We start from the raw sequence: 26,485 nt of genomic DNA on the forward strand, positions 1-26,485 counted from the left end.
GGGGGAAATAGTGGTCCATTAGGTTGGGGAAAAGGGCATCATCCCTTGAGGTAAATTTCGATTTGCTTCCTTTTACTCCCAAAATCTTTTTACCGTGGGTAAAAAGAATCATCATGGGGGTATAAAAGGAACCAAATATAAATTTACCTCAAGGGGTCTTGATGTCGTTTTCCCCAACAGGATGGATCACTATTTTCCACCAAAAACTATTGGCATATACCGAAGAGGGTCAAAATAAATATTAAGTCTGTTAGTTAATTGGAATAAAATATTTGTATTGCTTATTGTAATATTTGAATAATATTAATAAAATGAGAGTTCTATTTACTATTTGTATCTATTTTTGCATTTATTTTATTAATTTCGAATTTATTTATTTTTGCATTTATTCTATAATTTCGAATAATAATGAATTAGTATAGAATAAAATCAATTTCTACCCAACGTACTCAAGTTAACTTGCGCTAGTGTTGTAGTTGGGCATGACTTAAGTCACGTTCGTGATACACTGACGCATGTTAAGTCACGTAACGTGACAAAACATACGTACAGAATGCACTAACACAAGTTAAGTTGCGTAGGGGCATTTTCGACTTTTACTTTGGGAGTGAGCAAAACTGTTTGGGTATAAAGCAGGATTCCTGAAACATTAAAACTCTTAACACATAATATAGCATCTGAAGCAAAAGAAATGCTTATATGACTTGGAACAAGATTTGAAGAATAGTCAACCAAAAAGTCAACGCTCTGATCAAAGGAGGTTTTTCACTCGGAGGCTTCTAAAATAATGAAGGCTCTGAAGCACTGAAGACTCTGAAGGATGAAGCATTTGAAGATGACGTCAGAAATAGAAGACTCTGACTTAGTTTATCGTCTTTTGAAGGAATGTCGCTATCAGACTCAGAGTAGTAGATTTTGTCGTCTTTTGACCACGAGCAGAAACAAACAAGAAAATTCAAGGACAAACGGAATGCAACAAATTATTCTATTAGAAGCAAAAGATTTTTGAATGACTATTCAACAACATTATCCATTTGAGGCAACATCTCAACGTCTCTGATCAAGCTTCTCAATGACTTATTTGATGTGTTGGCACTTCTTCAACAACAACTCTCTCATTCTTTCCTATATAAGAATATGAGCAGTTGAAAAAAATAACAAGACTTTTATCATTTTACAAGTACCCTTATTGTGTTTTTCTCACCTTCGGTTAATCTCATTATGTATGTACTTTGTATTTCTTGTTGTCATTGTACATGTAAAAATATTATTAAATTGATCATTTGCATTATTTAGTTTTCTATGCAAACATTTAGCTCGTTATTTTGTTTTCTATGCAAACATTTAGCTCTTTATTAAAAAATAATGTTAAATGATTAATAAAATAATGATTAATTAAGGAATAGTCACAACATCTTTGATTAATTAGGATTTTATATTAAGATTTAGAATCACATTAAAAGCATTAGTTATAGTTAATCATGCATGATATGATAAAATCTACCCACAAGAATTTTGCTACATTTGTGTGTTTAGTTAGGATAAAATATCATATTATATTTCTTGATGTACCTGCAAGAATCAAGAAATGGAACATGATTTAATAGTTTTAAAATAAGATTATAATATGAATCTAGTTGAGTAAAACTTAAGCCTACATGCACTGATGCGTACGTCACTAGATTTATATATTTAAGCATGATTTGTATTGGTAAACCATGTAATTTATTTACTTTGTCTTAATTAAGGTTAATGAGCATGTTTGTTGAATTATGCAGTTGTTTCATTTGCAAATTGCTCTGATTTTAAGTGTGACATTTTCAAGTTAAACGACGACAATTATAAGACCTATAGGAGAGATTTCTTCTTCATTTGGACTCGATGGATATCGATTATGCCATTAAGAAGGATGAACCAGTTGAAATTACTGAAACCAGCACTCCAAATGTTGTGGACCTAGTTCTCAACCATAACGCTCATTGGGGTGAGAGGAGTGCGCGATCACATCATACATATGAGGGATATAAAGGCTCAATTCAAAGATTTGGAGGTGACATGTATGATCAAGTGAAACATTCTCTCTGGTTATGTGATTACAAATACAATGACAAGAGCACTATTTCCTTTGAAGCATGGAACAAGGTTTGTGAATTATTTTAGAAGAGACGAGGAACAAGCCGTGTTCAGGTATCTGATCCAGATATTCTATCCCCATGAGTACACCAATTGGTTGTGATGTGATTTGGCTTCATTCAGTCATTTTCTATCCTCATCTCCTAAAACTTATTGTTATGGCTCAATATTGAAAGGCTTTGAATCTATTAAAGTTTTTTTCACACTCAAATATTTGCTTCCAAATTCAAATATTGCCGAAGCTATGGCTATGAAGAAGGGATTGAAATTCACTAAGATAATTTAATAACGGATTATAATTTAATGAATACAAAAAGTGTTACAAAAGTATAAATAAGCGACACTTTATGAATGTTATTAATAAAACTATAAAATACTAGCGGAAAGACGGGCACTATCGTGCCCGTCTGTCCGCTCTTTCTACTGCCCTAACGCATGTGATTATTTTATTATGTTTGATTGTATAATTTTGATTAAATTTTTTAAAGTTTAAAATATTAATGGAAATTATTGATATATTGATTTATAAACAAAATATTGTTAAGGCATATAACAAAATCATTTTTGAACTCAACATATTTTAGTTTGCATGCTTATTAAATTAAGATAAAATAATGATCATTTATTGTTTATTCTAATAGTAATTAGTAACATCATAACATAACTGTATAAATGACATGTTATATAAAAGAAACATTGTTATGATTGTGATAAAAGAATATCTTTATAAACTACATTTTTCGTAAAATCTCAATCTTCTCCTTCTATTTTCCCTTCTTTAATGAGAACTTTTCTTGAATTTTGAGAAACTCTTCTTGATAAAGATACATATAATTGATCATGGCTGAAAACATGTCGTGGAAGATATATTCCGATGTTGGGAATGGACTGCCCTTGTGACTTTTATTTATGGTAATAGCAAAATTTAGTCTAACGGAAAACTGTTTTCTACTAAGCACAAAGGGAAATCCTGAACTCGCATTTGTATATAAAGAGAATCGTGGTTTTTTTTTCATTATTAAATAAAGGGAAAATAAGCAATAATTCCTCTGCAGTTAAGCTCCTTCCACTGCCATTTAAAGGAATAAAAACATCACACTACCAAAAAAAAAGGAATAAAAACATCAATTTTTTCTTTGTGATTCCAAATGTTCTGCATGTATATAATTGATAAACTGCTCTCATGGCCCCCATCCAATATTTGCTCACGTTTGTTACTAATCTTTTTTTTATCTTTAACATTATATTTTGCTCACATTTGTTACTAATCTTTTTTTTAGTGTATTTAAAGTCCAATCTTTAACATTATTATTTTTTGCTGACGTTTGTTAGTGATCTTTTTTTAGAGGATTAAAAGTCAAATCTTTAACATTATTCTTTGCTCACGTTTGTTACTAATCTTTTTTTAGAGGATTTAAAGTCCAATCTTTACCATTATTTTTTGCTCATGTTTGTTACAATTGATCAAAGGTTAAGGAATAGTAACTTAGGGTCCGTTTGATGGTCAGGATAGGGAGACAGGATATGGTACATTAATCATATCCTGCTTAAATCTCATGTTTGATGCACCAAAGGGATAGGATAAAATAAACCATTTTCCTATCCTATCCTGACTCTCCTTTGTAATTTCTATCATGAGTATAAGCTGGGTTAGAAATTATCCTGATGGAATTAGAAGATCATCCCTTGTTTATTACCTTGATATTCTTCCATTTTTAAAATATTGTCATTTTAAAAAATAATGATAGCATGTATTTTCTATTATAATTAATAACATGCCATTTTTACAATATTTAATTAATTATGAGAGCAATTTTTTCATTTAATTACAATGATATCCTGTTTGTTATCACGTGCGCATCAAACACATGATAGGATTAATGCTTATCATGTCTTTATCATATCCTATCTCTATCCAGCTTTATATCATATTCTGCTTCTCTCCTATCCTGACCATCAAACGGACCCTATATTAATAAAATAATATGGAAATACTGTTTTTTGTGGAAGTAATAAAATAATATGGAAATACTGTTATTTATGGAAGAGATATTAAAATACTTGGCAGCAATCTTTGTCGGTTGTATTGAGGGGAATAACACAGATGTACAACATAAAATCGGCTGATAAAAAAGTAATATGAGTTTTTGTTTTGTGCTAGTTTTTTGTGAGTTTGATTTGTGGTTAACAGAGATAAAAGAGGGTTAACGGGGACGATTAGTGACATGGATTAATAATTCACGTGTTATTTTATAATTGGCTAACAGTAAGAACATTTCATAAGGAATTGTGCGTAAGTTTTCTCCTTAAATTAAATTTATTATTATCTATTTGTTACATGTGTTATTTGTATTTAAAATTAAAATTAAAAATTAAGGGTATTTTTGGAAAGAAAAGTCCAACCCAAAAGAGTGTTGAAAGGGGTAGTTTTCTTTATATATAGTATAGATTAGTAAAACTCATCGGTAACACGGCTTTTTACTTAACAATTGTTCTAATGTTACTAAATTTAATTAGTAACATTTTTTTTATTTAGTTACATTCTTTAATTGTTACTAAATCTAAATTATGTTATAGTGACACATGAGTGATTGTTGATAATTTTAGCAATCTTGTGCCTAGTTTGAATAATTTATAGTTCTTGCATGTTAGGATAATTTTCTCTTGCTAGTTTTGACCGTATTGCCACTCATTATTTAATGAAGTTTGTTTTCCATGTAAAAAAAAGTATGGTATAACCGAATGGTTCAGTGTAGTCGCGGAATGCATGCAGTGTGCAATCGGTCAATCCCGGACCGTCCAATTAAGATCAAATAATCCTAAATAAATGTATACTTTTTACTAGATTTTTGACCTGGGCGACACACAGGTCTTCTCGACTATAATAGAGACCAATAAATAATCTTTAACCCGTAAGATCATGGGTCGACCAATAAACACAAATTAGATTATTACAGATACAATATTACAATCAAATGATAATAGAAATAATTATAAAGAAAAAAGATAAAAGAAGAATACAAAATTATATTGTTGCACGGGTCAATTTTACTTATTACTTTTATATTTAAACATAAAAAATTAATGCAGTTCATGATTCCTAACAAATTATTTAGGGTAGCCGAGTTTGCATGGAAATTAGCGTATTCTGTTTGTAAGCGTATTAAATAAGTGTACAACAACTTGTCTAAAAAAAAATTAATTATAATCTACAGAAACAATAGGTTTAAGTTGTTGCAGACCTAATAAAATTAATAAATAATAAGGATAAGGATTAAGATATCTATTAAATTTTTGCTTTGAAAAATATTCACGGTTATTAGAGAGAGAAATGAAAAACATATATGATGCAAATTTAGAGCCAAAATTTTAGGATAGAGTTGTAACAAACCTAACAAGGGATTAATGGAGGGAAAAAATTAGGTTAAGTTGCTGCAGACTTAACAAAATTAACTAGACTCTTGACCCGTGCTACTGCACGGGTCCTACCGCTTAGAAGTTAATCGAATAAGTTGCAACAATGCAATCATATATAGTTAATAAAAGTTTTATAAACATTTAAAAGACCCGTGCTCAAATAAACCCGTACATTATAATTGGCAACGCAACATCACTTTTTGAAATTTAGGTGAATATCGAGAGAAAAAAAGGATAACACCTTGAAATATATTACAACTTTTGTTCTTACGGTTGCATTCTCACTATATTAAGGAAACCATTCTTAGAATTTAAATGTGTTTACAATTGCATATCTTTTGTTCTTAGAATTAAGTATTAATTTATCTTTTATTCACAATTGCATATCATTAAGTTCCATAAATATTTGAAATTCGAATTGTAGGTCTTTAAATGTGTTTTCAAATTCGACTGGTGTCACCTATAAGCTATAACTAATATCATTAAGTTCCATTAAGTTCCATATGAATGACGTGATTGAAGAAGGTTTAGTACTTGCAAATGATATTTGAAAATCTTCAACTAAATTATAAGGAGACGACACCAATATATAGAAAGTGTTACATGTGAATGATCATTCACTTCTTGCAGTAATAATTCCTATTTATTGCAGCCATAAAAGCAATTACTGTCAAATGCTTTGTAATGCATTATGAAGTTTCCAATTCCAAAAGTTGTTAGTGTCGATCATAAATACCAATAGTTGACGTTTCGCGTGGCCATTGGATAACATTAATGAACTATCTATTGATTGAAATAATTTGACCTCTGCAACAATAAGTATTAATTTATCTTTTATTCACAATTGCATATCATTAAGTTCCATAAATATTTGAAATTCGAATTGTAGGTCTTTAAATGTGTTTTCAAATTCGTCTGGTGTCGCTTATAAGCTATAACTAATATCATTAAGTTCCATTAAGTTTTATATGAATGACGTGATTGAAGAAGGTTTAGTACTTGCAAATGATATTTGAAAAATGTTAGACTTGATGAATAACATATGTATGGAAATAAACTAATTATCCTTTCCTAACCATACTTAATTGTTATATGCTATATTTCAAACTATTTTATGCTGACATAAACTTTTTGACATGCTAATACGTTGACAGTATATTTAAATTAAAATGTTAGACTTCAGGCACATCTAAGAAGTGAAGGTATATACAAAGCCTTAGTTGTCGAGTCGAAATAACCACTGAAATAAGTTTTGAATAATATTGTTTTTCAGAGTTTTAGCCTAATTGTAAATACATGTGATTAGCCATCGTTGACTTCAGAACAGATCACACATATTACTCGAAAAAAATTATGAAATAGAACTTGAAACAGAAGTGCAGAATTATAAATTTTATCCATAGATGTTGTTTGGATTACAAAACCATCAACACAGAAGATAAATACTCAAACTAAATAGAAAAACACATAAAAGAAAACAATTAAAAATGAGTCGTTGATGAATATGACATCCGCATCATACATGCCAATAACCCCTTGATCACGTTTACGACAAATTCATTGAATAAAAAAACCAAACAAAGAACAAAATGAATAATAATGAATTATTCAATATTAGAAATAACGAATACAAAAGCTGAAATTAACAATTAACCTTGCAAAGTAAAAGAAGCTTCCGAGACCGACCCCGAAGCAATGAAGAGCGAATCCTGACGTGGTGTACAACGGCAGTGGTTCAATTCCAGCGTGGTGGAAAGCGAGTGGGTTTTGTAGATGATGAAGAGATAAAGACATTGATGCTTTTACTTTAGTGAGAAAAGGACGAAAAATGATCAAAATGAAGGGTTGGTGTGTGTTTTTGAAGAAGGAGAAGAGAAAAGTTTGTGTTGTTACGCGTGAGAGAGAAAGTGAGTTGTTAATCGAATTGGCATTAACTACGTTTGCAATTGCCATTAAAAGTGTGTTATTCGTTTTCAATTGTATTAAAAGTGTGTTATTTGTTTTCAATTAGCATTAACTAAGTTATATGAGAGAAAATGAGGAGTTTGAGAATAGAGATCGAATCAACGGGTGAGATTAGATTAACATATTTTGGAGGGAAAAATGCTAGGGATTAGGGAAAATTAGGGCAACATGTTTGCTAACCAAGTCTAGCTTTTATAATAAAGGATAAATAAGGATTTTCTTTTTAATAATTATACGAGTGTGAATTCTAAACCGTGTTTGATCTTAATCAGGCGGACACAAATCACTGACTACATTAGTGCGGACACAAATCACTGACTACATTAGTGATTACACAAAACCAATCCATTGGATATAAACTTCATTGTATTCATTACCATACAACTAAAAAGCCACAATATAATGACTTATTATATCGGCAATCTCTTGATCTATTCCAAGTATCTTCTTTCATGTGAAAGTGATGATAACCACGAGTTTCATAAAAAGCCTTTAATCTTTGAAGCAACTAAGAAGCTAAAGAAAATAATAAAGAGAGGAAGATCGTTTCAATCAAGAAGAAAGAGTAGCACATGGTAGAACTATAAGATACTCCCTCCGGTCCTTATTATAAGAAAAAAAACCAAAAAACATCAATACCAATATCATCATTAATTGTTGTAACTTTTTAAACATTTTTACAAATATACCCTTATAGAATGTTGTGAAACATTAAATGCATCAACTAATATTAAAAAGACAATCATTAAATGAGGGATAAAAGAGTCTTTTAAACAATAACTACACCTTAAATGATGTGACTTTTTCTTATAATTAGGACCAAAATTTTTTTTGAAAATTTTCTTATATTAAGGACCGGAGGGAGTACTTATCTTGTTATCATTTCCAAAAGGGTTGTGTTAACTTGTGCCCTAAGGGCACAAGTTAAGAAGCTAAAAATGGAAGTAAAACATAATTTCTGTCTTGAAAACATAAGATTTTATATTTTTAAAACATAGAATGCACAATTTCCAATAAAATATTTCTATATTTAATCTCTTAACTTGTACCTTAAGGGCACAAGTTAACATTTCCCTTTCCAAAATATACGTATATGCCTTAGTAATTACTGTATGAATCTTATTTTGACATCAAAATCAAAAATCATAGTAGGTAGGACACGCTTTCATTCGGTTGCTTTGTTCTTGGAATTGTTTCTCTAACTTTTAGGTTTATGTGAATGTTGTCCCACAACATGTATTGGAGTTTGTGTGGGGATCTTTTGAGTGGCTTCCAATACACATGTCACACAGGCTGTTAAAGGGAATCATACAATGTCACAATGCAAAGTTTTATAAGTCACATGGTCATGGATTAAAAGCAAACTGACACTACACATGCCCTTGCTTCACAATTCTACATGCACATGGTGATGGCCCCTAACATTTCCATCACTTAAGTGCATATTTGGATGCCCTTTTGGGTCAAGAAAAAAGAAACATTTCTAAGTCTTAAAATTGATTTTAATTATTGTGGATTTTGATTATAATTGATTTTAGGCAAAGTTACTTTCTTAGTCTTTTAACTTAATTTTGGACAAGTTTGGTTCTTTATCTTTTATTTATTTCAATTTTATCTTTTTGATCCATTTGTATATAGATTTTCAAACTTTAAATCATGTTTTTCTTTATATGGTCTCTCTGTTTTTAAATATATACTCTTTCATCTATGTTTACATATAAATATTAGATTTAAAACTTGAAAATTCGTATGGATCAAAACGATAAAAGTGCAATAAAAAATGTTAAAAGATCAAAATGTTATATGAAATTATGTTAAGAGACTCAAAGTGTAATTTTACATTAATTTTGTCTCTGAATTTGATTTTAACTTTAACTAGAATTTGTAACTTTTACATTTAAATATAATTTTCACATTTAAATTTATTGTTCAAATATCCAAACATAAACAATTTCACCTTAAACTCACCTTTAACTAAAATCTCACCAATAACTAAAATCAATTTTACAAATGAATTCAATCAAAAATTAATTTTGGCAAAAAAAAAACCAAACACACACACTTACTACATCAATCCTAAACTTTTTTCTTCTTTCTAATAATAAATTTTTTTCTCTCAACTAGTACTGCAAACCACACTCAAACTGTCAATAAACTCCTCACATCTCATAACTAAGAAAACCAATTTTTTTTTGTTCCTATCTAATATTATACACAGCACACTAATTAAAAGTAAACTATAGTTAATTAGCACATTAAAAATATTCTCATCAGCATGACAATAAGGTGCATTTCAAGTGGCTGTGGCAAGTGATTAAGTGGTCATTGGTGAGGCCAGCTGCTTGCATAAACGAATGAACCACTGTTGGCCCTACAAACCTAAAGCCTCTTCTGATCATGTCTTTGCTTATGCTCTCTGATTTTGATGTCTTCACTGGAATCTTATGGCCAAACTTGTATTGTGTGGAAATAGGTTTATGATTCACAAAACCCCATATGTATTTATCAAATGAACCAAAGTCCTTGTTAACCTGTAAATATAATGGACCAATTTATAAAGAGAATATTAAAAACTTTAAACTAGAAAATATCATCAAATTAAAAGAGAGAGTACCCCAATACTCCAGGTACATTTCATATTTGTTTTTATGCAGATTTCATGCATCCCACTTGTGTGACATTGTGGCGGGAATGTCACATGACATTGTTTAACCACAATGTGACATGTGTCACATTGTGGTGGACAAGGTCACGTGACATTTATGCCACAAGTCACATAAGTGAGATCGAGATTTTAGGTATTTTCAAATTAAAAAATAGAGATCAAACAGAATATATGGGGTCAGGAATTAAAATCTCAATCTTGTCGGGACTTGTATATGTATGCGAAGTGCAAACTTTCTTTGTTATAGTTGAAGTAAGGAAAAGTAAAATTAAAATGTAGTTTTTTATGAAAGACATTGATTTACTTTTCAATATTGATACTTTAGTGTAGAATGTTCACTAAAAACAGGTAATTTAGTGTTCGAGAATATAGTTCAAAATTGCGGTCTGCAACTACATTTGCATGAATTTTGTTTCAATGTTAATGTTTGCAGTGTAACCGCAACCACAATTTAGAACCAGCTATAATATCATAATATGCAAAAAAGTGAGAGACCAAGTAGAGGAACAAAAGGCACAGGTTTTGACGTTTTTTACCTCTAAAATTCGATTAGCATTATCAACAACTCCTCGAACTCTGCTTATGTCGATGCCATATTCCAAACTAATAGACAACATTTGTTTATCAGTTAAGCTGGCCAAAGTTACTGCATTAAATTCTGAAAATGCAGTCCTGTAAAAGAATTTAAATTTCATTAGTCCCCCCTCATTCTGAAAAAAGTACATATATGTAGGCATATAAAATCATGCATTTAGATGATTGTAAATCACAAACAAACAACAAACACAATACCTACACTGTCACTGAGACAGACACGGATAATAATTTGAGAAAACAGAAAGTGATTGTAAATAATCACCAGTATCAATACCGTGTTAGTGTTAGTGTCAAACACAAATACATTTCAGACACATCATAAAGTGTCGGTGCTACATAGATTATTAAAGTAGAATCCAACCTGAAATTCTGACGTTTCTTCAAGATTGAGGTCCAATCAGATCCAACTTGAGCACCACTTAAAACTAGAAGTTCAAACAACATCCTGCATGTGCAAAAGCAGTTTTTGTCAATCATCATTATCATTTTTTCTTTATATATTTCTGTTTAATCGTCATTGAGTTTTTGTGTGATGAGAAAGAGAAGTGGGAACTTACTTGTCATCATGAACTGGAACACCCCATTCCTCATCATGATAAGCAATATAGATGGGATCTATTTAATAAAAAGAGACACATTGGTATCAGTACATTATGATTTTCAAATAAAACACACACTACAATGTCTAAAAATAAAAAAGTGGGCACTATCACCCCATTATCATAACTAATGATGTTTAAGATTTGTATGTAGATTCAATAATATTTAATTGATAAAAAATATTGTCATAGGAGATAAAGTACTCTTGTTTAATCCTCATTAGCAAACTATTATAGTAGTTTGGTAAAAAACAATGATTATCAAACAGTCAATAAATCAATTTATTTTTTTAAATCCCTATTTATGTAATTAAAAAAATTAAATAAGAATATAGCTAAAGAAAAAAAAATATAGCTAACAACTACATAAGAATATATTTCTAAAAATATAAGAATATATTTCTAAAGAAAAAAAATATAGTTAAAAAAAAATAACCCCACTGATTTCTAAAGCATCAATCAACATTACTCGCTCCGTCTCGCAATAGATGACCTATTTGAAAATGTGCAATTTTGATTTAACTTACTTTGACCGTATTTTTCTACTAATATACAAAGATAAAGATAAATAATATCGTATAAGATGTCGTTAGATTCGTCTCGATGAATATTTTCAAAATATCAAATTTTCATAATTTTTTATAATATATAATTTAAGATATTTAAGCTCAAAGTTATGCATTGACATGCGTTATAAGGTCAACTGTGTCAAGTATTATGGGACGGAGGGAGTAATATTATATGGGTGTTGTTAACGAGTGCCCCCGAGGCACTCTTTAAGCATGCTAAGTAAAGTAATTATTCTTTCAAAATTTAAAAGTTTTCAATTTCCAATTCACTGATTACACGAACTTTTATAAAAAGTTATTATTTTAGGTCCTTAACTAATGCCCCCAGGGCACTAGTTAACATTTTCCATATTATATTTATATTTGTTCGAGTAGAACTGGATTCAGACTTGTTATGTAAGGTCTCAAATTCGAGTCTTGTGAATGAGAAAAATCAATAGATACTTCTCATCAATAATAGTTAAAAAAAAAAATTCAACCATTTAAAGAAAACTAAAGTATGAGTAGTTTTTTTACTCTCTGAATTACCTGAATTAGGTGTAATAAAGGTGCATCTTTTCTCCTCCTCCTCATTTGTTTTTGAAATAAGATTGCTTGAAGGATCAAGAGGAACAGAAACACTTTCAAATTTTGCAGACTTTGATCTTCCATAATGAGCAATCTTCATTTTCCTCAGTGCATGCTGCAATGCCATCTGTTCTCTCCTTAAGCCAGCAATACTCCCTGGTGAATCAGTGATCAAATTTGATGAGTAACTCAATGATGCCTCAGTAGAACCACAAGACCCTTCTTTCAAACTCTTTGACTTTTTTAGAGTTGAAATCTTTGTTAAATTTCTTGGTATTACAATTTTTTCAGAACTTGTGTTCAAGAGATAAGTTTCATTGACTCTCTTTGTTGCTGGTGGTCTTGGTGACTTTAACTTTGGTGAAATTGGTGGTGTTGATGAAGTTTTGGTTGGAAGTGGTGGTGATGATGGTAGTGAAAGTGATTTTGGTGGCAAATTCTTGATTGAATTTCTTCTTTCAAGATTTGGAACTCTGTTACAAGTTGGTTGAAGAACAGGTCTTCCATTGATTTTGGCAACAGGTGATGTAGCTGTGGCTGTGGTTGTGCTTTCTATGCCTACTTTGGTCTTGGAGCTGCACATTTTGTTGGATTTTTTAAGAAAGAATAGAGGAGTATAGTGATAATGGAATAATGAATGATATCAAAAGAGAAGGTAAGAGATGAAGGATGAGATGAGGGGTTGGAAAGGAGGGAAGTGGGGTTTTATAAACTGTGTGGATGGATAGTGGGACAGGACAGGTAAAGGAGAACGTGTAACATGGGGAGGTTGGAATCTGTCATACAACCTCTTCTTAGGGGTAGCACTTTTTTTGTTGCTCATAAATATAAATTAAATTAGATGAGAAACGCCTTCGAGACTTAACTATCTGCTTTTAAATTTGAGTTGGTCTAACTCAACTCGTATAAAATCGACTTGCAAGATGATGATTGATTTCACTTTTTAGATCATATCTCATTTAATAAGGAACTTTTAACAATTTTTCTCAATTTCGGTTGAGCGAAGAGTATCATTTTGTATGAAACTATTTTACTTGGGTGAATACGACAAAGATTTGTGCTATTGTTAGAGAATGCGTTGCTAACACTTTTCTAATTATTATTTATGTGATGGAAATTCTTATGAAAATGAAAGGTATTTCTATGTTAAATAAAGTGTTTTAGATGTAACAAAAAAAGGGTTGTTAGCAATTTTTCCAATTATTGTTATTCCTATACTACATATTGGTAATAGAATAGTATTAAACTTGCATTAGGAGAGAATCAAGGAAGCTTATAGGTGGATTCGTTGGGTTAATATTGTGCTTTGGTGGAGTGTTTTTATTACATGATGGAAGCATGGAACTTTCCCATTTCCACCATGTTGTGGTAATGGGCTTCTCTTCCCAAGAATTTTTAGGTTGGAGTGAGGGGCAAGAAAGGTAAAAATGCAAGGAAGAAAAAACACCAATCATTATCTGGTCTATTCTTTTTAGCTGTATGGAATCTCATTCTCCGTCACTATCTCATTCTCTTTCTATATCCATGTGTAAACGGTTTAAGGGTTAAGACCCTTTATAAACACCGTTACAAAGTTGGCACAAGGACTGAATTAAATGGGGCTGTAAGTTGTACTTAATAAAATAATTGAGACTTTTGGTGGGGTTTTAATGACACTTAACTCAAATAAATCTTTTCTTTATTTAATTTTTGTTTTAAGGTCTTGCTAACCAGTGTCTCGGGACATCGGTTATAAAATCCTCAAATAGAAATTTTGTTTTAAAAATTTAAATTTTTACTTTTAATAAAGTAATAATTACACTATTTTTTTTTTATAAAAACTAGTTTGTTTTGGTTCATTAACCCGTACCTCTGAAGCACCGGTTAACCTTCTCCTTTGTTTTGATATTTTTTTTCCAGGTAAACTTAGTTGCATGTTTTGATTACTGCCAAGTCATGAGATTAATGGAAGATATGATATGATTTGAGGTGAACAAAATCGGTCTTAATCCTTACAGGTTGGCTGAATGACTTGTTCACTTAAATACTAGACATGTTATGCCCCAAAGTGTAGGTCCCTACTCAAATGCTTCCACTTTTTCTTTTTAGGTAACCCCACAAGGGACTTAAGGTTGTTGTCTTGACAATTTGCTGTCTTCAATATATGACCTCATTTAATCAAACCATGAAAACAAGATAACATGCATTTGTACTTCAAAAAAAAAAAAAGATAACATGCATTTGTAGCTCAACTAATTGAAAGAATTCATGTAAAACAAAAAGAAATAATGGAAGCGTCTATATTCATCTTACTCATTTTCATTAGTGATGGAAATGAGTGATTTTATTTTTCAACTCATGGCAGTGTGTGATGATGGATATCTGTAAAATTATATCTATGATGGCCAATAACATAATTTTAAACTAACATTGAAAGCATACATGAGGACACAAAATACTCTAACATTACCAAGACTCTAATGTCACTAAATTCGACACTCTACACCAAAAGCATTTAAAGATGTAATTAAAATGAGACCAATTTCCTGCCAATGAGTTGCTTCTGAAGAGTATGTTGGCATATTTTGTGGCTCTTATCCCAAAGGTGTCGTCTCCGTTGGAGTTAAAGGATTATAGGCCTATTTCTTTACTTGAATGTCTTTATAAGTTACTTGCAAAGGTGTTGGCTAGAAGATTAGCGGGAGTCATGAGTTCGGTAATTTCTACAGCTCAATCGGATTTTCTTAAAGGGAGGAATTTTGTGGATGGGGCTTTGGTGGTGAATGAGCTAGTAGACTGTGCGAAAAAAGCGAAAAAAGAATGTTTGATTTTTAAGGTAGATTTCGAGAAGGCATATGATTCCGTAGATTGAGGTTTCTTGGAGTATATGATGAGAAGGGTGGGAATGTGTGAGAAGTGGGTGGCTAGGATGAAGGCATGTGTGTTTGGAGGTAGTATGTCCATTCTTGTGAATGGGAGTCCAACGGAAGAGATTAGTATACAAAGAGGTCTTAAACAAGGGGATCCTTTAGCCCCTTTTCTTTTCTTGTTGGTTGCGGAAGGTTTTAGTGGGTTGATGAGAAATGCGGTGGATTTGAATTTGTTTGAAGGCTTTGTGATGGGAGGGAATGGGTTGGTGGTGTCGCACTTGCAATATGCCGATGACACGCTTTGTATTGGGAAAGCTTCGGGAGAAAATCTTTGGATCATGAAGGTGCTTTTGAGGGGTTTTGAAATGGTATCCAGTTTGAAAATTAATTTTTTCAAAAGTTCAGTTATAGGAGTTAATATTCCGGGGGATTTTATGTCAATGGCTTGCAATTTTTTGAATTGTAGTCAAGGGAGTCTTCCGTTCAAGTATTTGGGGTTACCGGTGGGAGCCAATCCGAAGAGTTTGTCAACTTGGGAGCCGATGTTGGAAACTTTGAGTGAGAGTTTGAACTCTTGGGGGCATAAGTATATTAGTTTTGGAGGTAGGATCGTTCTTCTTAACTCGGTCCTTAATTCAATTCCAATTTTTTACTTGACTCTTATGAAGATGTCGGTCCATGTGTGGAAGAGGGTAGTTAGAGTTCAAAGAGAATTCCTTTGGGGAGAAGTTGGAGGGGGGAAAAAATTAGTTGGGTGAAGTGGAAGTCGGTATGCCAAGCAAAGAAGAATGGAGGCATTGGGATCAAAGATATTCGGTTAATGACTGTGAGTTTATTGGCCAAATGGAGATAGAGGTTACTAGATGGGGAAAAGGCGTTGTGGAAAGAGGTCATTGGGGAAAAATACAGTACTTGTAATGAGAGTTTGTTGGAGGGTGCCGGGTCTACTTGGTCGCGGTTCGCTTCGGTGTGGTGGAAGGATGTGGTGAAGCTAGATGTTTTTGGTACCCAAGGCTGGTTTGTTGAAGAAATTGAGCGAAAGGTGGGGAATGGATTGAAAACGAGTTTTTGGAAGGATAAGTGGTGTGGAGGTAGGAGTTTTGCTCATAAATATCCTAGACTTTACTCAATCTCAACTCAAAAGGAGGTCATGGTGGGGGAACTAGGGGCGGTTACGGAAGGGGTTGGGATTGGAATTTTGTTTGGAGGCGAAGACTCTTTGTGTTGGAGGAGGAGTTGTTCACTAGTCTTTTGGAGGATTTGGAGGGCACTAAACGGTTAAATGTGGAGGATAAGTGGAGATGGAAGTTGGAAGACAATGGTATTTACTCCGGGCGTATTTGAAGTTGGAGGAGTGGCGTTACACGAAGATTTATGGGGAGTGGAGGAGAAACGAGTTTTTGAGAATATGTGGAAGAGTCCGGCTCCATCAAAAGTGATAGCTTTTAGTTGGAGGGTTCTTCTTATTAGAGTGTCAACTAGAGATAATCTTGCTTTGAGGGATGCTTTACCTCCGAAGGTTTCTTCGTTGTGTCTTTTGTGCGATTTGAAGGAAGAATCGGCTACTCATATTTTCTTGCATTGTGATGTTGCGAGCTTGGTTTGGACTAGTTTGATGAAGTGGTTTGATTGTTGCTTTTTAATCCCTCCAAATTTATTTGTTCATTGGGAATGTTGGAGTGTAGGTGGGAGTGCTAATAAGGTAACTAGAAGACTTTGGCTAGTGTGGCATACAACAATTTGGGTTTTGTGGTCAAAGAGAAATGATAAGATTTTTAAGGGGCTTACGTGTGAGGTGGAAGTTTTGATGGAAGAGATCAAGGTGTTGTCTTGGAGGTGGTTGTTGGAAAGGTCTTGCACTTCGTCGTGCCTTTTCTATGAATGGTGTTGGAATCCAAGACTTTGTCTTGAGAGATAGTGTCTTGAGGTTGGGAGGTTCGGATGAACTGGCTGCTGCTTTTTTGATCCGGACTGTTGTTTGTTTTGACGGATTTGGAGCCGATGCAGTTTTGGTGTTGCTGGGCTACTATTTTTCTTATGTCTTCTGTGGCTACTAGTTTGTTGTTGCTAGTATGCTATCAGTACCTATTAATTGGGGAAGGTAGCGTATTTTTAGGAGGCTAGGTTTTGTTGCCGTGTTGTGTTAGGGGTTCCCTGGGATGCTTTGTTTTTGATTGGTGAGGCGTGGGTATGCAATTAGTGCTACGCAGTTTTGTATACTCCAGCCTCATCATTTTGGCTCCTGCACTAGGGATTTGTATTGTTGGCATTCTGTATATATGCGGTGTCATTTATATTGCCTTTTTCTTTTTTCCGCGAGTATCATTGCTTCTTGCATTCACTCGACGAGAATAATATTTGCCATTTAAAAAAAAATGAAATTATGGGAAAATTTGGTCCAAAATAAAATAATTTGAAGAAAAAGATTGTCATAATTCATGCGGAAATAACAAAACTAACAAAATAGAGTCCAAATCTCAAATGTCATTTAAGTAGAGTTGATTCTATAAAATCTCAAATTATTAGTCGACCAACAGGTGGACAGACTAAACATGAATAAAAAAATTATGGCCAAATACCACTTTTGGTCCTTTTAGTTTGATAAATTTCCAAGTTAGTCCTTTAAGTTTTAAAATTTTCAAATATGTCCTTTTAGTTGATAGACTATTTCACCGTTACCCTTGTTGTTAGTCTCTGTTTAAGTGATGCTGATGTAGTCGTTAAGTTGCTGACTTGGACCAAATCGTTGCGTTTTAAAGGCTCCAGGATGTCAAAACGTTGCGTTTAATGGTCATCAATAATCATTTATAGGGTTAGAAGGCAGTTCTTGTTGTTAATAGCTGCTAGGGATGGAAATGGGTACCCTATGGGTATGGTATTACAATGCCATTCCCCATACCCGCATTTGTAAAAAATACCCGTACCCGTGCCCGTACCATCGTGGGCAACAACTTTTGTCCCCTTCCCCATACCCTATGGGTACCTAAGGGCCCATACCCGCATCCATTAGCCTCATTAGCATCAGTTAAACGGAGACTGATAGCAAGGGTAACAGTGAAATAGTTTATCAACTAAAAATACCTATTTGAAACTTAAAGAACTAACTTGAGAATTCTGTCAAACTAAAATGACCAAAAGTGGTATTTGGCCAAAAATTATCTACTTTGATTGAAGTCACTCTATGTCTTCAACATCGACCTCTTCCTCACATACCATTTCGTCATCTACATGCACAAATGATGAGCAGCCAACCACACGGGAAACACAACAAAGTAATACATATACTCAACAACATAAAATGATGAGCAGAGTGCAATCCATTAGGAATTAATCAAGTAAATACCCAAGTTCGTCCTTGAATTTGCAAGGACTAGTCAAATTTGTCCTCAAATTTTTTGAAATGTCTATTTCATCCCTGAATTTACTAAATGTCAATCAAATTAGTCCATCCGTTAAGTTGGCCTGTTAACGGAGGTGATGTGAACTGTTAACCTCTCACAAGGCTTTCCATGTCAGATGTCACGCAAGCATGGACTAATTTAGCCGAAAATGACAAAATTTCCATGGCCAAATTGATTGATTTAAAGAAAATTCGAACTCACTTTTGCAGAAAAATAACCGTTACTCAAAGTCTCTTCTTCCCTAAATCTATAAAGTTGAAACCCCAATTCTATAATTTGTCACCTACAGTTCAAAATCCCCAAAATTTCTATCATTAATTGATGACAATGTTCTTCCCCAATTCAAAAAACTTCAAAACCTAATATTTTTGATTGAATTCAAAATCCAAAAATCCCCAAAAATTGTTCAAGCTTTGGTGTTCAGAAATGATGGGTGGTGGGCTTATGGGCAAAAACAACTATAATAGTCGGTCATTGTATTCAAGCTCCTTGTTTAATGACGATGTGAGAATGCTTGAATGTTGGTGTCCTAGAATTTGTGATGTAAGAAAAGCCAACACTGTCAAAAATCTAGGAAGACTTTTCTATGCCTGCCCTATGTCAAAGGTTTGTTTAACAATGGTTATGTGATGTGTGAATGGTTTGTTTAACTTCTACTAATTTTGAATTTTCTTTGTATAGAATGATGGTGAAAATTGTGAATTTTTTGTCTGGGTTGATGAAGCAGAAGAACTAGGTCATTTTAAAAACAATGGAATTAGTGTTGGTCATGGAAGAAATGCAAGGTTGATGGAGAAAGTTCAGTCCATGGTTAAGCCTAAGGATAGTGACAGAGAATAGGTTTGAAGGGCAAGGTTGATGGACAAAGTTGACTGTGTAGGAAGTGATGATAGGAAGTGATGAAGTATGTTTGGATTGAATTGACGATGTGTAACACCTTAAAGTATTTGATTAATTATTGCATTTTTATTTAAAAATAACATGCGGAGTTCAGGGTGTTAGAATAAGGTGGTCTCTATTAAATAAAAATATAAACATAATAGATTCATGATAATTTCTGATTGAGAAACGATTTTGATCTCTTAGAAATCAACAAACTTGGATCTTTCATGATAAAAGAAGAAAATACATGATCAATAATCAAAATTTATTAATTTTATGTACAAAGTTGTCCCAAAAACTTGTTGTAGTGTCCCTCTATTTTGTTTAAAACACATATTAATTATTATTATTTAACACGTGGACTGTCTCATCTCATAATCCAATACCGATTTAAAAAGAAAAAAAATCCTATTAGGTAAAAAACATGATAGAAAGACTAAACTGTCCCAGTTTATTTTTGTAAAAGATAAAAATTGGTCATTTTTTTGTCAAGAATGATTTGTCCTCCATATTTAAAATACATGTGGATTATTTGTTATTTAACACGTGGACGGTTTCGGTTCCAAAATCTCTCACCGGCGTAAAACCGACAGCTCAATATTCAAGACCATCTCCGATCGTTTATCACTTCGGTTCTGACGGGTTATAGTTTGTTTGGGTGACGGGTTAATCGGACTGGTTTATTTGGCTACTGGCAGATTGGCTGTTAAGGCTCATAAATATAAAATGAACCACAAGATAGAGAAGTAGAAGAGAGAAATTCGACTTGATTTCCACATCCATGACAGCCTCTTCCATAGCTTGTCGCAATCACTCATAGAAAGAAAGAGGAACTTATAGAGAGAAGGAGAGCCTGTAGCTGGATGGAAGAAGACAACAACATATGGAGAGATTTAACACATAGAAGAAGAATTAACACATATGAAGAGATTTCTTCTACTTAACAAAGACAACAACAACATACTCTTTCAACCAAAATATAACAAGTGGTGATTGATTCACCCTTTATCACCTCCAACAAAGCAAAAATCACGTGGTGGTACAGTAGAGTAATAATTATATTTCATTTAAATAAATTTAAAATGTACACTTAAATTATAAAAATAGGCTTAATTAGTCCCCGAGTCCCGTAACTTAATTGTTTGTACCAAATTGGTCCCGTAAATATAATTTGTACCAAATTGGTGCTCAAAGTTTTGCTCCGTTAACACTTTAGGTCCTTTCTATTAGTTTGGGTCCAAAAACGTTAAGTAATGTCCACGCTGGCTTCTGACTATGCATTTCACTTCATTTGCTGATAAGTTAGAGAGAGAAAGTGAAAGTTGGAGAGAACTTAGAGAGAGAACGCGAAAAGCTTGAACGAAAACGAAGAAGAAGGTGATTGAATGCGACTGAAAGACCAAAACGAAGAGGAAATCTTGGATTAAGCTTTGTAGCAGGTTCGTATTCATCATCTTCTTTATTTTTCGTGTTTTCTGAAGAAGAAAAAAACTAGGGTTTACTGTATTTTCTTAATCTTCTTTTGTATTTTCTTAATCTGGTTTTGGGTTGTTGTTTCTTCATCTTTCTTTCTTATTCGTGTTTTAGGAAGAAATAAAGTTATGGTTTACTGTTGTTGCCTTATCTGGTTTTGGTTTAGGTTAAGGGTTTTTTCATATTGTTTGTTTAAGGTTTGATATTGTTGTGTGTTTTTAGAGTTGAAAAAGGTGTTGTTTGTATGCATCTGCATGTGGGAATTAATGGTATTGAATATTGGGGTTTTTGAACAGTGTGGTTTTTGTGGTCCCAAATTTTGAAATTCGTGCTCAGTTATTTAATTGTGTTTTGTTTAAGCTCTTTTTGGCTGGATTTGATACAGATGGAGGAACCTTTCAGTTGTGCTGTTCATCATATGGGATACTTTAAGGAGTTCAATCATAATGGTTATGTAGGGGAAGTGGAAACATGGGATTGTGAACCTGACTTTTGGAGTTATTTTGAAGTCTTAGGTAAGTTGAAGGACTTAGGTTACCCACTGATATGCAGCCTTTGGTACTATGATCCAGAATTAGCTGATGAGATGGTTGCATTTAGGAATGATGCTGCTGCTAGGAGGATGCATCACATAGCCTTGATGCATGAAACTGTCCATCTGTATGTGTTGCACCCTATGTGTCAACCTGAGATAGTTGATATGGATCCATTAATAGAATATCCAATCCTTGCCCCACATAATGTTGTGCATGAAAATGGAGTGGGACCCAATGAGGAAGAGGAAGAAATTGTTGTGGAGGAGGCATGAGAAGATGTTGTAGGGCTCACAGAAGAAGAGAATATTGGTGGTGGGGTCACAGAAGAGAATATTGGTGGTGGGGTCACTGAAGAAGCAAATGATGTGGGGGCCACTGCTGTTGGTGAAAATGGGCCAAGTTTGGGAGAAAATGTGCAACAAGCTGGACATAATGAAGAAGGCCCAAGTGTGGAAGAAAGTGTTTTTCATAATGGACTGAATAGTGGTGGACCTGAGGAGACTGTTGGGCTTAATGGTGGTGGACTGGATGGTTGTGGAAATGAGGGGAATGTTGGAATGAATGGTGGTGGAGAAATGGAAACTGAAAATCATGACTGGGCTGAGGTGAGTCAAGATAGTGCCTTAGAGGACTTTGGTGACTCAGAGGAAGAGGTATGATTAGAAGACAATTTTGGGGTTGAGGTTGGTGAGCAACTGTTTGATGATTTAGACTTAAATGATGAATTAAATGGTGTGCCAATCAGAGATTTCACAGGTGAGGAGGTTGCTAATGGGAAGGAAACTGATAAGGAGAAAGAAAGTGACAAGGGGAAGGGGAAAGAAGTTGACAAGGGGAATGGGAAAGAGGCTGATAACGGGAAGGGGAAAGAGGCTGATAAGGGGAAGGGAAAGGAAACTGCTAAGCCTAGAAAGAAAAGAGGAAGAAAGAAAAAACAGCCTGAACAACTTCATCCAGAAGAGGCTGTATTTGATGATGAAATGTTAGCAGATCTTATCAGTAATATGGGGAAAGAAGGAGAAGTTGGACAATCAAGTGCAATTCCTCAGAAAGGTTTGAGTGATGTTGAGGATTATAACAGTGAGGAGCTGGAGAGTGGTGGTGAAAGTTATGGAAGTGATGTGGAAAAGAACAAGTATCCTGTTTTCAAGTTACCTAGTAAGATGTGTGATTATGAGTGGGAAGTTAGGACATACTTTGCTACAAAGAAAGAGTTTCAACATGCAGTTAGAACATATGTTGTACACTCAGCATATAATATAAAGTTTAAAAAGAATGACCTGGTGAGAATGAGAGTTAGATGCAAACCAGGTTGTGATTGGTCCCTTTTCTGTGCTAGAGTACCCAATGAAGAAACTTGGAAGGTATGTTTTATAATTGTATGTTTAAAATTAATTGTGTTATACTTTTGTTAAGTTACTGCTTCATTTAGTTATACTTTCATGTTTATAACTGATACATGATTTTCACCAACTTGGCAGCTGAGGAAAGTAGGTCCTAAGCACAGTTGTAGCAGGCTAATAGGGTGAAATTGATGAACTCAAGTTGGTTGGGGAACAAACTGCATTCAAGAGTTAAGGATGATCCAAATTACAAGATCTTATCAATTATAGATAGAACAACTCTGAAGTGGGGCCTTGGAATTAACAGGAATAAAGCATACAAGGCTAGGAGTATTGCAATTGATGCTGTTGTTGGGTCTTTTAGGGAGCAGTACACAAGAATCTATGATTATGCTCATGAACTCTTAAGGTCAAATGAGGGTTTTACTGTTAGGGTGAGTACAATGCCTTTCCAAGGAACTGAGGAAGATCTTGCCCAACCAGGTGTAATAATGTGCCCACACTTTCAGAGACTTTATATTTGTTTCAAAGCATGCAAGGATAGCTTCTGCCATTGCAAGAAGATCATTGGACTTGATGGTTGTTTCATTAAAGGATACTATGGTGCACAGTTATTAGCTGCTATTGGCCAAGATCCCAATGACCAAATGCTTCCCATTGCTACTGCTGTTGTGGAAGGAGAGACCAAAGATTCATGGAAGTGGTTCTTAGATCTTTTGATCAATGATTTGGGTGGAAAGAGAGTGTGTGAAACTTACACCTTCATAAGTGATCAGCAAAAGGTAATGTTTACTTTTTTTACTTACATAATGTTTTAAATGATGGTTGCATATTTGTATACTTTGTCAATTTTACTTGATGGTTGCATATTTGTATATTTTGCTAGGGTTTGCTACCTGCTATTGATGAATTGTTGCCACAAGATGAACATAGGTTTTGTGTTAGGCACTTATATAACAACTTCAAAAAAAGACATCCTGGAAAGAAGCTGAAGGAGTTGATGTGGAAGGCTGCAAAGGCAACTTATAGAAATGCATGAGAGAAGGCTATGAAAGAGATAAAGGATATAAGTGAGCCAGCATTCATCTACCTTTCTGAAATTAACCCAAAGCATTGGAGCAAGGCATTCTTCAAGACTAAAAATACTTGCTCAATTCTTCTTTCAGTAAGTTATGTTATACCCTAATTTTGGACCTAAAAATACTTGCTCAATTCTTCTTTTCTTGCATTTTAAGTCATCTGAACTGTCTCTGATCAATTGCATCTTTCTCTGCATTTTATTTCAATGTTATTTGCAAAATTCACAACAGAAGGGTATTTTAGTCATTTCCTATGTCAAAATTTCTCTCAGTCTTTTAAAATTTTGTTTGAATCCTTTCAAGTAGTGTAAATAAGTCTCTGTTTCATTCTATGTCAAAACCCTTTCCAAAATTGCAGTTGAAGTCATTCTGAGTCAGTTTTGCCCCTAAGGGCATTTTGGTCTTTTCATGTGACAAAACCCTGTTTAAATCCTAAAAATTGTCTCTGAGTCTTTTAATTTTGCTTGTATGAGTCTTTGCTTCAATTTCTTGTTAAAAATCCATTTTAAAGTCTGTATCTGAGACATTTTCAGTCATTTTAGCCTCAGGGGCATTTTGGTCATTTCACACGAAATTTCGGCAGAGAGAGGTTACTTTAAAGTACCTCATTTAGGCCATTGGTTCGTTTTAGTCCGTTTTGTCAAATTTTAGTTGTTTCGCTTTACGTTTATTTCAAAATTACGTTTTTTAAGTCAATTTTATTATTTTTTTTATTGTAGGTCCAAAGTTGCCAAAATTTGCATTCAAGTCCTCCTAAGTTTTAAATTTTACTTTTAAGTTTTTTATTATTTTCGAATCTTTAAGTTTTTTAGTCCTTTTAAGTCATTTTTTTTTAAAAAAAGTCCTTTTTGTCCAAAGTTTTGCAGTGGTCCTTTTTAATTTTGCAGAATAGTCCTTCAGAGTCTCAAAATTGCACAGAGGGCCCAAATCCAAATACAGCAAGGAACGAGTTTGTTACAGATCCAGGACACATGGCACTTTTTCAATGGACCTCAAACACACATGGCAGAATATAAATAGCACACAGTGTCAGCAGATACCATTCAACAGATTACACATCATCAATCACGCAACCACATTTCTCTCTTTCTCTCTCCACCGTAACAAACTCAAACCACCATCACAGAACCACCGTAACAAACCAAAACCACCACAACAGAATCAATCATCACCGCAAAAATCCTCAAATTCATATCAATTTTCTATCAGAAATTCATCATCTAGCATACAAAACAAATTCAAAGTTCCAGAATATCAAAATGGAAAAATGTGCTCAACTCAGCAAGAAGCGTTTCGAATTTGTGGAAGGTTCTCAGTGATTTTTCTGGAAAATCATCATCATTGAACCATCACCTTCGCAATTCAAGTAAGAATTCGTACGAAGACGAAGTTCCTACGATCACGAAGGGTTTTGAGTGAGAGAAAAGAGAAGAAGAGATAATCGAAGTTTGTTTCGAATCAGTGAAAGAGAAAGCAAGAAGAACTGATTTATTTTCAGTCTCTTCATAGAACTCACCAGAACGATCAAGAACAAACGCAGGATCTTCTTTGTTCGAATCTCCAAACAAGTCCAGGTAAATTCACGTAGACCTTCTCGTTTTCGTTCGTAATCATCATCGAAGGTGCTAAGTGAAAGATTAAACGGTGAATTGAAGTGGAAGTTTGAAAAGATACAAAAAAATTGAAATGAAACCCTAATTTCGAAAATCATGAAGGTTCGCCGTTTATTCTTCGAAATAAGGCATAAATTCGTCATCAGTGTAAAAAATAAGCTAGGATAGGGTTTAATTTCAAAGAGATTAGAAGAAAATTTCGAAACCCTAGGATGTAGCTTCAAGTGTAGATCTGTTCGAATCCAGGCCTCTTTTCAAAAAATCAGTTTCGAAATCGTAAGGAGGAAGCTCAGGTGAACACAGCGGTGTAAATTTTTTGCAGAAAACGTTCAGGTGTGGTGGCGCCGCCGGCGAACCACCACACCTCCGCCGCTGTGTCCATCGGAGAAGATGAAGGTCATAAGGTGAAAAACGAGAGCTTCTCTCTCTAAGGTTTAACTTAGAGAGAGAAACGAAGAAGCAAATGAAACGAACCGGTCCCCAATCCTTTTTATAAACCACTGAACCGGTCTGGTTCAGTCCTGGTTCGTTTGATTTGCATCTTAGCCGTTAGATCTAAGGCTTGATCCAATTGGATCAATCCAACGGCTGTGGTTTCTCCCTGTGATCCAAGTCTGTTAGGGTATGGGCCTGGACCTTGGTTCCTTGCAGATTTTCGTTGTTCCCTGATTTTCTTGCTATGTACACCCCTGGACTCTGCTTCCTGCACCTCCTGTGCATCAAAATTTTTTGCAAAAAATTCCAAAATATTTTCCTTGATTTCTTGATATTTTTTTTGGTGTTTCTCTAATATTTTT

At 33.7% G+C, this 26,485-nt stretch overlaps 2 protein-coding genes and 1 pseudogene across 2 annotated transcripts; 2 read left to right on the forward strand and 1 right to left on the reverse strand.

The window, feature by feature from the left end:
- Positions 1 to 9,484: 9,484 nt before the first annotated feature.
- On the reverse strand, positions 9,485 to 13,188 carry LOC146898769 (uncharacterized). Its single transcript, XM_085732722.1, has 5 exons — positions 12,474 to 13,188; positions 11,335 to 11,392; positions 11,139 to 11,222; positions 10,717 to 10,852; positions 9,485 to 10,046 (listed from the first exon to the last, which is right to left on the reverse strand). The coding sequence occupies exons 1-5, from the start codon at positions 13,093 to 13,095 to the stop codon at positions 9,786 to 9,788; spliced, it is 1,161 nt and encodes a 386-aa protein (XP_085588848.1). The 5' UTR covers positions 13,096 to 13,188; the 3' UTR covers positions 9,485 to 9,785.
- Positions 13,189 to 13,232: 44 nt separating this feature from the next.
- Positions 13,233 to 16,643, forward strand: LOC146898770 (uncharacterized; annotated as a pseudogene).
- A 6,544-nt stretch (positions 16,644 to 23,187) lies between these two features.
- Positions 23,188 to 24,035, forward strand: LOC146898771 (uncharacterized). The gene is made up of 2 exons (XM_085736613.1): positions 23,188 to 23,778; positions 23,883 to 24,035. The coding sequence occupies exons 1-2, from the start codon at positions 23,188 to 23,190 to the stop codon at positions 24,033 to 24,035; spliced, it is 744 nt and encodes a 247-aa protein (XP_085592739.1).
- Positions 24,036 to 26,485: the final 2,450 nt, after the last annotated feature.

This window comes from Medicago sativa, chromosome 8, assembly GCF_051527215.1.
Source record: "Medicago sativa cultivar Bolivia chromosome 8, Bolivia_mono, whole genome shotgun sequence".
Classification (NCBI taxonomy): Eukaryota; Viridiplantae; Streptophyta; class Magnoliopsida; order Fabales; family Fabaceae; genus Medicago; species Medicago sativa.